The sequence below is a fragment of the Sebastes umbrosus genome, chromosome 6 (genome assembly GCF_015220745.1).
Source record: "Sebastes umbrosus isolate fSebUmb1 chromosome 6, fSebUmb1.pri, whole genome shotgun sequence".
Taxonomy (NCBI): Eukaryota; Metazoa; Chordata; class Actinopteri; order Perciformes; family Sebastidae; genus Sebastes; species Sebastes umbrosus.
The window spans coordinates 27,907,370-27,921,038 of record NC_051274.1 but is presented as its reverse complement, the minus strand read 5'-3'; the positions used below and the strand labels follow the sequence as shown (position 1 = coordinate 27,921,038).

General features: G+C 39.2%; 1 protein-coding gene across 1 annotated transcript in view; it reads right to left on the bottom strand.

The window, feature by feature from the left end:
- Positions 1–1,549: 1,549 nt before the first annotated feature.
- dcp1a (decapping mRNA 1A) overlaps positions 1,550–13,669 on the bottom strand; it is a 12,680-nt gene continuing 560 nt past the window's right edge. The window contains exons 2-9 of the mRNA XM_037773309.1: positions 12,866–12,906; positions 11,499–11,626; positions 7,756–7,822; positions 7,417–7,555; positions 6,858–6,953; positions 5,313–5,930; positions 4,916–5,137; positions 1,550–4,142 (exon numbers count right to left, since the gene is read on the bottom strand). Coding sequence (XP_037629237.1) covers positions 4,062–4,142; positions 4,916–5,137; positions 5,313–5,930; positions 6,858–6,953; positions 7,417–7,555; positions 7,756–7,822; positions 11,499–11,626; positions 12,866–12,906 — 1,392 coding nt within the window. The 3' untranslated portion in view covers positions 1,550–4,061. The remainder of the gene's footprint in view (positions 4,143–4,915; positions 5,138–5,312; positions 5,931–6,857; positions 6,954–7,416; positions 7,556–7,755; positions 7,823–11,498; positions 11,627–12,865; positions 12,907–13,669) is intronic.

The following is a 13,669-nucleotide window of genomic DNA, read 5'->3' as shown; positions in this document are numbered from 1 at the left end:
GTGGTTTTTGAACAGAGTGCATGATACTATCAAAGCTGAGTTTTCTTTTATCAAATTGATTTTTAAATGTGTGAACAATCTCAGCCTAGCTGTACTTTGTTCATATGTCACAAAAATGAATACCAATAGAATAGCCACTAGAGGATCAACAAATGGTAACTGCAGAGTGGCACAGCGCAAAACAACCTTTGGTCATTCATCTTTTTCAGTAGAAGGAATACATTTCTGGAACGCCCTACCAACAGAAATAAAAACACAAATACAACCTGACCTGAAAACGTTTAATGAAAAGGTGAAACACTGGCTGAAACTAAACCAAATCTGGGATCACTGATGATTGATTGGGAATATACATATGCAAATGTATGATGTGCTTTTCTGTATTGTTTTTAAATGTATTTTCTTAAAAGCCTAACCAGGAACAAAGTCTGCAAATTAGCTATGGCTAGAAGACCTATATACGTTGCATCGGTTGCACTTTAATTAAGTGGAACAATGTATTGTATTGTCCCTGTCAAATAAATGAATAAATAAATGAATAAATAAAAATAAATACTGTATGTTTGGCTCGAGATTCTTCAGCACCAAACCTGATCAGTGGAGGGTCTATATGTTCAAATTCAAATGTATTCTGGTGATTAACAGGAAAATGTTTGAATAGCAAAGATTAGACAAATATATCAGATACAGTTGAGTGTTATATAAACGGTTCTCCCTTTTAAACTATAAGTGTACTGGTCCTGTGAAGCTACGGCATTTACATGAAGAGAAGAAGGACAGTAACTGACAGTGATCTTACCTTAATGATATTTCCCACTGAGGCTGACCTGATCGGCTGCAGTACACAGCTGTACCTGCAACATGCACCTGCAACATGAACATAAATGGGGGTGTTGTTTTGGTTTGACAGTCATAAAAGGTTCATTTTAGAGGACTAACCTTTTCTTCTCTTTTGATCTTGATATTTCAGGTTGGGTGACTTTACCACTGGCTGAAGCTGACATCCACATCTGGCCAGCAGGGGACCTGGGGAGGGTGATCCAAAAGGGGAAATAATAACATTCTCCTTGCCAATATAGCTAATCAATATCTCTCTACAGAGGAGGAGAGACATTTGTTTCGTCACTTAAACCCAGAAAGACTCGCAGATCAAGTTCTCCAATGAAATAAACCCTTGCATGGGCCCGAAATCAACTGATTACAATTTAATGTTGACAGCTTTACAACCATAGACTGAGTACAGCAGATAAACAGTGAGCACCTACTGACATCGAGTGGTCAAATAGAGAAACTGCATCATTCTCCTGTAATCCTGAATGACGCACTTCAGAGGAAACCATCTGTCCAAATGGGGGAAATTAGATTTTCTCTTAATTCCTGCTCTATTACAAAACTGTCCAAAAAAAGAGATTAAATTAGGAACCTTCTTTAGATGTTAATTTTGAGTCACAAAAATAGGCCGAATTAAAACATACAAAAATAATAATTAAAAAACAAATCACATTCCAGTCTAATCTTATTTTCACAGCAGAAAACAAAAAGAGACAACTCTATTTCAATTTCTTTAATATCACAAAATAGTCAAAATAAACCAAATTATGTACAGTGGCAACAATCTTGGAAAATTAATATAATTTGCAAAGACTTTTTCCAAAATCATATCTCTGGCCAATAAGATAAATTATACCAAAGCGTAAAAATAACCTTAAAATCTTAAATATGTGACCGGGATTAAAAAACTCTACATTTCAATCATTCTTCCTGTGTTGCGTTTATTCAACCAACACACGCCAGAAGCGTTGGCAAGATTACTTCTCAAATGAAAAGTTATAACAGGGCAAAGAAGTGCACAAATTATTTGATTTCCTCGCTGGCAGTGGACATGTCCTTTTTTGCATTATAAATCTTAATTTTGCAAAAATAAAAACAGGAAAGAAAAACATGGTATTGAAAGCATGTGGATCTGAGTTCAACTTAACTATGCAGGACACAGAAGAAAACAAGACTGGCACATACTGTACATACTGCGAGTTATCAAATACATTCAAATAGCAGGACTATGATGCAATGTAGTGGTATCACAATCAGTTACTCCCAAACATTGATTACATTTCAAAAAGTGCCATAATCTCGGCAATTAATGTTTGCAAAACCTAATAAAAGTCTCCTACAAAGGTTTCCATCTGGAATGACTTGATGTATTAATTGCTTCGAGAACTATAGTGTAGACATCTGAACAGTAACGTGTGAGCTGACTACTTGAAAACATCACTGTACCATTCGTTAAAAAACCCCACAACTCATATTTTCCAGCTTTTACATTATTTTTATACTGGTTTAATGGTATTCTATGTGCTGAAAATGATGTGACAACCAGGTAAATAAAACCTATTAGTAATCTGTTGTGTCTTCAAAAGTGCCCACGAGCCACATCATTTTCCCCCCCTAAATCTATGAAAGCTGATTTTCTGATGTACATTAGATCAGTTCTCAGCATTAATAGCCACTCAGCACTGCACACGATGAGGAGACAGATCTTCTTCCTGTTCCCACTGCAGTCTGTAGGGTTTACGGTTCAGTGCTGCAGTAGCCTGTTACTGCAAATAAACAACAAGTTACCACAATTTGTTTTTCTATAAGTCTTTGTGACTTAACTCTGGCCTGGCAGAATTCATTTAGAAGCTTGAATGGAAGTAGTTTCTACTTTTCATGATTAGTTTGAATTACTGGTATAAACTCAACTGGTTTGAAACATACTGAAGCTATCAAAAGCAGCCCTATTTTTAAGCAATTTAATATTAAAGGTGTGAATGTAATAACCCAAAATCAAGTTTTCTTTCCCCTCATGATATTTAAATTATACATCGTCGCAGAACCAGAACCCAGAGGTTCAGATATATTTAGCTCTACTGTACCATCATAACGTATCCCAAAATGCTGCTTTCCCTAAAGGCATCGCGACTGTCGTCTACTGCAAGTTCTCCTCCAAGAACATCCGAGTACTGAGCTCAGCTGGTGGAGGAGAGATGAACGACACAGACGAGGAGAAAGACAAAGAAAGAGAAAGAGCAAGGGTAGGGAGAAACGCGGAGAAAGGAAAAGGTAGCAAAGAAGCTGGTTTGTGCGTTCGTCTCTGTGTCTTTATGGACAGTCTGTAACACAACATTAAAAAAAGCAACCGAGAGGAACGTAGTCTTAGATTGAGCTGCAAGTGCTTCTCCAAACAACGACAGAAGTTTTTTTTATCTTCCTTGGACAAGGGTTGAAAAAAAAAAAAATCCTCAACAATCTCCTCCTTATTAAGACACACTGATAAACTGCTACAAAAACTGTGATGGCTCAGCATTACTTCGAGGGAGAAGGTTCAATAAGTGAAAAAAGGAAAACGAACAGTCCTTTTTAATGCCACACAGATGGAACAGTTCGTCTGCAAAGACCCCCAAAACAGTTCTGTGGTCCCGATCACAGAGGTCTCTTTCTCTTAATGAACTGTAAGTGTGTTATCACTGTTCCCATACTCTCGCAATGGGAGAAGTCCAAAGACGTGAGATGAGCGAGTGAAGCAGCGTCAGTGATTCCAATAATGTTCAAGCTGCAAAAGATTTGTGGTCGCCGAAGCTCCGCTGTGGTCCCGTCCTCAAGAGAATTAAACCAGCAACAGCAAATCTTTACCAGTTCGTGGCCAAATGTTTTATCATGTTTATAAAGTAGAAATGAAAGCTCAAGGCCACACTGGGACGTTTTATCTCGTCCTCCTCTCCCACCGTAGTTCAGTTTTGACAAAGCAGACAAAAAGTCGATCCAAGATAACGTGAGTAGCCGGGACAGCGTCGGTGTTCAGGTGAGAACTCAAAGTTCGGTGTCAGGAACAGAGGGTTAAAATGGCACGCTGCATGCTATAATAACCCTTAGAACACAGACTAGTTTTCAAGAGTTGTGGTGTACAGTGTGTCAAAAACCTGTTATCTGCACTTCTTTTAACTCCCATTAAGGTCTGGATTCTTCAAAGGTCACAAAGGGGTCGTAGCGCTGAAAGTAACAGTGGTGATGGTTGAAGGAGACTATAGCTTCATGTTGCTGAAGTCCTTGGACAGACTCCGCAGGTAAGCATCATGAATGGCACCGAGGAAGTCTGGGTCGTTCTAGACGGGGAGGAAGTAAACAAGAGAGGAATGAACAAACTACACCTGTCTGTGTGCGTGTTTTCACCGGAATTCATTTTTTTCATTGGAAACATAAATTGTAAAACTTAAAAGCTTCGTAAACCGCCATGAAACCATCAGTAAATAGTTTTATTTCGGTCTGTCATTTGCTTTGTTCTCTTGTCGTTTCTTCTCTCTGATTCACTCTAACTCGCTCGACCACGGCTCCCTCTCTCATTCATTATCTCTTCGTCTCTCTTTATCTTGCACAAAGACTAACTTGGTGTTTACGCTTAATAAACATCAAGAAATGTCCACCCCTCATCCCAATATTGATACTAATTACACCCTGTACTTTCTTATTTTTTTGTGAATGAAGATGTATACAAGTTGTAGCTGCCGCCAGGTTTGTGTTTGACCAATCAGCAACTTTCAGCACCAACAAACTCTGCCCTGAAAGTACCTGAACTATCAGAGAGTACTAGCTCTGGAGCACTGACTGTTTTGCCATCAGGAACTAAATTTAGTCCCTGGTTCCTCTGATCGAAAGGCAAGGTTCTTGGTCCCATGGGACAGTTCTACGCTCTGAAATTAAACCAAAATGTTGTGTTGTACTAGCTTTTCTTTTTTTGCAATCTGGGTGAATTGACCCTTCAACTTTACACTAGTCTTTTCTTTTTGAAACCATAATGGTAAGGTAACGGAGAACAGCTTTAGCTTGGAGTTGTTCCACTCCAACCTGCCAACATTTGTATTTTATGCTTGTTGTGTACCTTAATGAGGTGTATCAGAGTATCCTGTAGCTGTGTTTTGCTGCAGGCTGCTTGTGGAGGCTCTAAAGCTCCTACAGAGGAGCAGGAGGGCTCGGAGGGGGCAGGAGGGACCACCGATGATGCTGCTGTTGTCTTACTCATGGACTGCTGGAAGGCGCTGGGGGAGAGAAGCACAGATATCGGCGGCCCTGGAACAGCAAGACCTGGACTCATAGGGACAGCCTGAGGATAGAAAAGGAAAGACGGGGAGATACAAAGGAGAAGAAACGACAAGAACAAACAATAGGATGGATTATCATCTAATTTGTTGTGGTATAAAAATATACGAGGGAGAAGATACTGATGAGGGCAATTACAGATCCACAAAAACTGCTGCTAAGAAAACCGTTGAACTCACAGACATCGGCTTGATCAGGTTTGGAGGCTGAGAGAAAACATCCATCTCTTTGCTGTGCTGTAGAAGCGGTTTCCCCATGGGCTCCCGGAAGCTGTGAGGGGGAAACAGCGTGCTTGGCAGGAAGTTGGGTGCGAGGATGGGTTTGTGGATGTCCGAATTCACAGATGGCACCGCCGCTTTGAGGGAGCTGAGTATCTCTTGTCCCAAATAGGCCGTAGGAACTGCTGATGGTGCTGCAGGACCAGGGGGAGCAGCACGAGGCTCTGGGCCAGCTGGAAGCACCATGAGAGGGGAGACGGAGCATCGAGGTTGGGGGTCTGACCTGGGGACCACTGACTGGAAAACAGGGGTGGAGTGTAGCGGGTACGGAGCTGGGAGCAGGCCAGGGACTGGGTGCCGCTGACTTGACCCAGGGTTTTGGGGCGTGAGATGGGGAGGAAAGAGTGGGTTTTGGTGGGCTGGAGTGGGATAAGACTGGTTCTGGAGGTAGGCAGTGGAGGGGTCACTGGGAGCAGTGATGGTGTTCTGTGTGGGCATCATGGGTAGAGAGGGGTCCTTAGGGAGGGACGAGCCAAAGAGCTCCTCGACTGTGATCTGCTTCACCATTGTACGAGAGCTCTGGTGAGTAAAAAGAACAAATCTGTGAGCGATGGTGGAAATTAAATGCATAGAAAACAACTTGGTTGATATAAAGAATATCAATAAAAAACGACAAAACCAGCAATATGAGGATGCCACATTGGACTCCCTTATTATTCAAGTTCAAGTTCGTGACTTTTATTTGTCCTAGAGGGGCAATTGGTTGTGCCACAGCAGTAGATTTATAAAACAATGTACTCAGGGATCTGTCAACCTGGAACTTGGCTAGCTTCCTCTGACAAAAAAAAAGATGCTACTGGTTATTCTCACTCAGCATAACTGTATTCCTCTCAAAGGTCAACTTGTTGTCAACTATGATGCCCAAATACTTGAAAGATTCAACAATCTCAACATCTTGTCCGTCAATTATAGTGTTTGCAGGAGTTGGGTGGTGACGACTGAAATCAATGCACATGTCCTTAGTTTTTGTCACATCACATTCAATTCTAAAATAGCTTCATTACACCATAATCATACGGGGAGGGGATAATAAGAGGAGCCCACTTGGTTTAGTGATAAGATGCCGACCATGTATTGTCTAAAAACGGCATAAAAATAAAGAGATTCGATAGTGCTGGAGCTTCCAGTATTTTGCTAACTGGGACTAAGTTGTGCGTCCATATTCTCGATCCTTAAACTCCTTCCTGATTGAATTCCTAGGTATAAATTAAGAAAATGCATTTTGCATATCATTCTATCAAAATACTGCTTTTTTTCTGCTCGCATGAAATAATCTTTGTCAAAAAATTGTCAGAAAAAAACCCAAAAACATGCACCATCTCTTTGTCCTCCTCCACAGTCTCCATATGTAGGAGTTAACAGGATGACAACGCTCTCAAAATAAAAAGATATAGATAAATGAATAAATATCAAACCTTTGCATACATGTTTGTGTAATGTATGTACCTTTTCGGGTTTTGGTGTGCTGTGCGCATGCTCTGTGGCGTTGATAGCTGCTTTCACATTAGGCTCTGCAGACACGTCTGTTTCACCTGCCTGAGCCTGCATCACACACACACATGAAATGGTATTTTCAATATTTAAAAAAGAGCCAGAGGATAAATATATATAGACTAAAAGCCACTAAAAGCCGGAGTTTGGCAACTGGACAAGGCATAAATTCAGACTTCATCCCCAGATGCTTAAACAGACGCCCCCAGACCTGAAATAATCCCAGATTTAGTACCACTGTAATCTCAGATATGCACATGTGTGAGTCTGTATCTGCTGAGTCAGACCTGTGAAAATGTTTCAGTCAGTGTTTAAGAGGTTAAACAAATGCTACATTTTTACTCAGTCAATGTACAGTCTCTGATCCAGGTTCACATTTTGTATGTATAATCTGCAATGGCTACATATAGGTAAGAAATAACAATGACGGTACTAAAAATACGTAACAAGCTAAACAGAAGTGCTACTGTAAGAACCTAAATAACATGTAATGTGTGTGTGTTTGCCTCCTTACTCTCTGGTATTCCTCCTTGGCTTTGCTGAGCAGTTCCAGGATGTCGATGGGTCGTGGTTCTGCGACACCATTTGTCCTCCCCGGCTCTACCCTCTCTGGCGATTCTCTTTGGGCGTGGCCTGCCTCTAGTTTCACAATCCTGGGGGATAGTTAAAGTGTGACATATAGTCTGCACACCTATTTGCTTTGTCAAATGTGGATTCAAATACTCCTTGTGATGAAAGTAGCGCTGCTTTTTAAAGCCAACACCAAATGTGATCCAAACAAATCGGAATAGCTGACAGTGCTCTGTCCCATTTCATCCAAACAGATTAGGTAAACACATGTCTGGCTGCTTACTTGACCATCAGCTGAGCGATGCGTTGACAGTCCCTCTTGTCATAGAACCAAATACTGTAGATACCCACTGCAAAAAAACACAAATACTCTTTATTACACTGTGTAGCGGAGGCAGAATTACATTAGATAAAACTCTTCACATATACAACTTTATAGCCGACCAAAAAAACTAATTGTAAGGTTTTATTATGTTTATAATTGAGTTTTGCAAAATAACACAACACTATCATATCATCACAATATAATCGCAACAAAAGACAATATATGATAATACTGAGTTACTGCCCAGGTCTACTGTATATGGCAGGCCGTTAGCATTTATCCCTCTTATTAATCTCAATGCAGCATATCAGCTGCTGTATAAAGTTGTTTTAAAAACAATCAATCATTAGTGCCAAAGGCAGGCACTGTACAAAAAAACATGCATCACTGCAACTATGATGCTGAGCATCTGTGCTCATCTAAATCAGTGTGTCTGCCCCAGAAGAAACTGAAAGATGGAGGAAATGTTCAAACTATTCTCGATAATCAGGTGGCTGTTTAGGGCTGCACCATATGAGGAAAATATGCAATATGCGACAACGTTGTTGAATATTGTGACGAACAATTGAGGTGAACAATATTACTTGTGATAAATAAACAGATATTAAAGTGGAAAAGACGTTGGCGTTGTTTGTCCGCCCCTTCTCCACCTACTACTTAAATATTGTTCTGTCCTTTATGCGAAGCACCTTGAGATTTAGCTGTATTTTAAAGTGTGCTACATAAATCAAATTCATTATTATTATTATTATTACTCAGTTCTGCCTTTCTGCTGCTTTCAGTATTCTGCTAAAATACAACAAATTGCTTGTTGAATTAAAAAAAATGAAAGGAAATTATTTCTTTTGTAGAACAAATTGAACTGAACACAAAAGGCACCAATAAATAAAAATAATGATAGTTAAATTTTAAAGTGTGGTTTTCTACTGATACTCACTTCCAACTAACCCAAAAAATCCCCGATGCGATATCGCAGTCTTTCGCGATGTGTTTATCGCACAAGTTGACATTAAAATAGGATATATTGTGCAGCCCTCGTGGCTGTTAAAGAGTTGGCGGTGGATAATGTCATTAGCTACATTAAAGAGACTTATGGCTTGAAAAAATAGGTAAATCATGGGAATTGATTACTTGTTGCACAATAAAATGCTAAAATAAAAACAAACTGTATGTCAGTATGTTTGCTGAAACACAATTGTGTTTGTGTACGTGATGAAATACTGGCATATTCAAGCCAAGGTCCCTCAAGAGGCTGTGGTAACCTAGCAACCTGAGTGCTTGCCTCCCTGTAGCATCTACTGCTACCAAGGGGAATATGGCGAGGTGTAAACAGGTGTGTGTGTGTCTGAGTACACTGGTCTCTCTAGACAGCTTTCTCAGAGTTTGAGTACATCTGTGAGCCTCAGGCAGTGAGTTCACCAGGACTCAAAGGAGGAGCAAGACACAAATAACCATTAATTATCAACATCTTTTAGAAGAAAATCTCCTCGTGTCGGACTCTTCAATCAAACTTCTATCTTGCTGGTGCTCAGACTTCATCGTTCCTTCTTTGCACTTCCTACTTCACAACAGAGGGACAACCACCTTGACGATATTTCTCTCTGAAGATCAGACACCTGGAGTTTATACCACGACAACCACACCTTCACAGGAGCGCAGTCACAAAGACAGACACCACATGATGACCAACTGATGTCTGAGAACGATCAAAAGGATCTTCAGCCAGTAAGTTGCATTACTGAAGAGCACTAATGGACTGAAAAACTCTGAGTGAGAGAACTACACAAGCAGCCAATGGAATAAAAACCAGGAGTGGACACTATCAGAGAAGATTTACTCCGACCAGTCTTCCAGAGGTGACTGACTTTACTCAACAGCTGCACCCAGTTCTATCGATCTGCAACTCAACCCAGCCTGAGGAATTAAAATGCTAACAGCACTTGGACTCAAGTGAAGCTACTGGAAAAGCTGCTCTGACCTGAATAGTAACGAGAAATTACATCATGTCTTCCATACCAGGCAGGCTGATGGGCAAACAAAGTCCAAAAGGGGAGCAGTCTACGTTGACGTTGACCCTGGCCATGTTGTTTTTTCTTATAAGCAAACAAATGGGAAAACCGTCTAATTCCTTATTCGTTGCCTTGATGAAACTCCTGTTCAGACTTCTAATAGATTACCTCGGTGGCAGCGCTGTCAGTTACTTTCTCAAGATCTGAGGGATTTCATTACTCCTTTCTCTTCACCTTACTTCCTGCAGAACTCTTTCCACAACAAGTCTGACGGCAAACTCACTGGATAACGCCATCAGCAAAAACACAACTTGTATAATTAAATATATATCAACAAGTAGCAGGTTCATAATCAAACCGATCTTTTTAGCTGTTGCTCCAATGCAGAATGATATTGACTGTGGCCAAACCGAGCTGAAACTGTTGCCGTCTGGTTGGCCTGCGTGAGGCCATGAGTGGAAAAACCTCTTCAGATGAGGATTTATTGTTAAATGTGACCCCAAGATGCCAATATGACTTCAAGCAAAAGGGAAAAGAGATGTTCCAGAGAACGTTTGGGAGATGTTTGTTCGGCATTTTCAGAGGTACCTTTATGTTTTATTTGTTCCATTTGTGTGTGTGTGTGTGATATTGAATGTCACCAACACCTCCACAGCTGTCTACATGCTAAGTATGCAACACAATGTGTACATTTCTTTAACAGAATGTTCTGATACAGCAGTGTTTCATAGTTGTTGAGCAGAAACAGATTATGTAGCAAAGAAACAATACGTGATGATATTCCCTTTGACAGTAGAGGGTTTTTGACATTTTACACAGCTTATGTAACGGTGTGATGACGAAGGTTCGATCCATATTTTCCCTGGGACAATTTCTCACATTTCTCATCGTGGAGATTCTTAAAATTTGTCTGAGATTGGTACTGGGCTGGGGCTCACCTGTAACTCTGTATATTGGACTCGTGGCCCTTGATGTTTTGCTGCCCTTAAAGGAACAATATGTAGTACTGACAGCTAGCGTTTAAAATGGGCAACAGCAGTCCAAATTCAAAACATTGAAGCCGTGGCCCGTCCGCTCCTCCGGTGGGACTGATAGCAGACAGTGCATGTTTTTGCAATTTGAGAGTTACTTTTTAGACACGATCGTGTTAGCTTCTGGCCAGTAGTCTGAATCACTTTACAAATAAATCTCAAATACTCGCTGCCTTGAAAACCCAGCTGCACACGGAACAAAGAGAGATGTGCCGAGGCTTTACAGGTTGGGTAGAATCTAATGTTAACTGTATGTCTGTTGATCCAGTTCGTTAGCTTGCTTCCATGGCTGTAGAAAACTGTGTTTACGTGCCAATTTGTTTCATATGTGGCAACGGGGGTGTTGAAATGGTCAGTGAATGGGCCAAAACAAAAACTGACGTTTCGGACCAGTCTTTCAATTCAGCATGTTTCCTTAATCTCTGATGACATATCATGGTCATTTTATGATTTAATACAGTATATATATATATATATATATATATATATATATATATATTACATATTGGTCCTTTAACTTCTCAATAAACAGTAAAGAACACACAAATATTGGATCCTGAACATTGAATAAAAATCTCTTACTCATCTCTACTCATGACACAGAAATGTGTCTGTACTGTGTATGATATCTATTCTTTTAGAGATGCTACAAAATACTCACAGTTGCCGTTCCTATAGAGCAGGAAGGGATCCTGCAGCTGGAACTCCAGGTCTTTGTTGATCGGCTCCACCAGGTTCTCTGTGCTCAGCCGGTTCATGATGGTGAAGCCATGGCGAGGCGAGGCAGACCTTAGATGAACAAAGATTGCAAACACTGTCAGATAATACTCTGGCAGTACAAAACATAACCAACCCTGATAAACACTTTACAGCACCTTGTGCTCTCTATTTTAGTAAAAGCTTTAAAATCTTACTTACCAAACACTGGCAAACTTTTTTGACTTGCATTACTTTGAAAAATAATAATCTAAATTAATGTATTTCAAAGTGAAATTATTTTTTAATAAGGTATATATATTTTCTGATAACTGAAGTGTTTGGTTGTGGAGGATGACTGTTGGACACCTGTGTAAACAACGATGAAGAACTACTGACAGATATTTTCATTATTGACTAGTTCTATAATGAACTGATTCATTATTTTGTCACATGCTGCTTCATTTATTGTTCATGCGATTTATGCAACTAGATTTAATTAGCAACAGACTGACTTCTTGTTGGCTTTACTGGTTGTTTGTTGTCATCCCCATAGTTTTATAAAGATGGAGCTCTTGTCTCCATTCACATAACATCAAATTTATTCTTGACTGTTTCTAGTCTACTTCTTCTTATTATTATTATTTCAAAGAATATATCATTAGCTTTGTTTGTCTGAAAATATTTGGTAATCCTGTCGGACTTCAGTCTGGAGTTAAGATGTTTAGTATGCGCCTTTTGACGTTTAGTAGGCAGCAACAGGTGCATTTCCAGTAGATAGCTCTAACTTGTGTCCATCCCCAGACTCAGTGAGAATAATTGACAGCAGCGCTTGATGAAGAACTACAAACCGATATTTTCATTATTGATTAGTTCTATAATGAACTGATGCATTATTTTGTCTAAGAAATTGTAAAAGCAATGACACATGGCCATCATAAGTAACCAGAGCCAAGGCTAATGCAAAACAAACAACAAAAAATACCTAAATGTAAAGAGAAAGGCAAACAAATCTTCATACCTGAAAGTCATTACCTAGTATATATTTAGAATTTTTCAGTGTAATAAACTACTTGAATGTCGAAACTATGGACATGTACAATCACATGGAGTCTAATAAAGAACCACTGTGGGCACATGGCTGTAATAAAAGGCAAACAAACCAGAGGAAATCAACAGCAGTGAATGTTTGTTTACAACACTGCGGCCTACACATGTGCTGCGCAGAGTCAAGTGGCAGCTCCAGGAAACGTGACACCAAGCAAGTAAACAACATCATGCATGGTCATCCTGTTGATGTTTAAATCATTTAACAACACTTTATATGCTTACCTCGCATAAACAAACAGGGTGCCCTCGATTTCGGTCTTCTCCTGAAATGATAAATGACAATTATGTCAAAAAAAACAACAACAACTAACACAAAATAACAGCAACGACCGCTGACTGTTGGCTTCACTAGCTAACATCATCTCTGGCAGTTCAAATAACTGTTAGGTGGAGTAATTAATTATTACAATAATACTGATATGGAAATAGTGTAGCAGGGGAAAGACAGACAGACAGACAGACAGACAGACAGACAGACAGACAGACAGACAGTTAGATAGTAACTTTATTGATCCTGAGGGAAATTCAAGTTTCCAGCATCACAGTTCCATAGTGCAAAACATGTTAGTAAAAAGGCAGTAAAAAAGTTAGTATTACAAAGTAAAAAAAATATACCAAATATAAAAATACAAGGAAATGAAGAAAACTGTTCAAACTGAATATAGTGCAGGTTAACAGCTGAGATACAGGACTATTAAAAAAGTGAATATAGTGCAGAAGAGACTGTTAAAAATGAGTATAGTGCATTATTATCCGTCCTAAAGTAATAATAGCAATAATAATGCAAATAAGTAGTAGTAGTTAATAAAAATAGGGAGAAATTAAATTAATCAAACAAGGAGAAAAATGTATATAGATAATGAATAAATAAAATACAAGAAAAACAAAATAAAGAATTTAAGATAATTTAAATACAAATATAATGTTGATTATTAATGGATAATGAATAAATAAAATACAAGAAAAAATACAAGAAAAAAATACAAAAAAAATAAAGAATTTAAAATAATTTAAATAAAAATATAA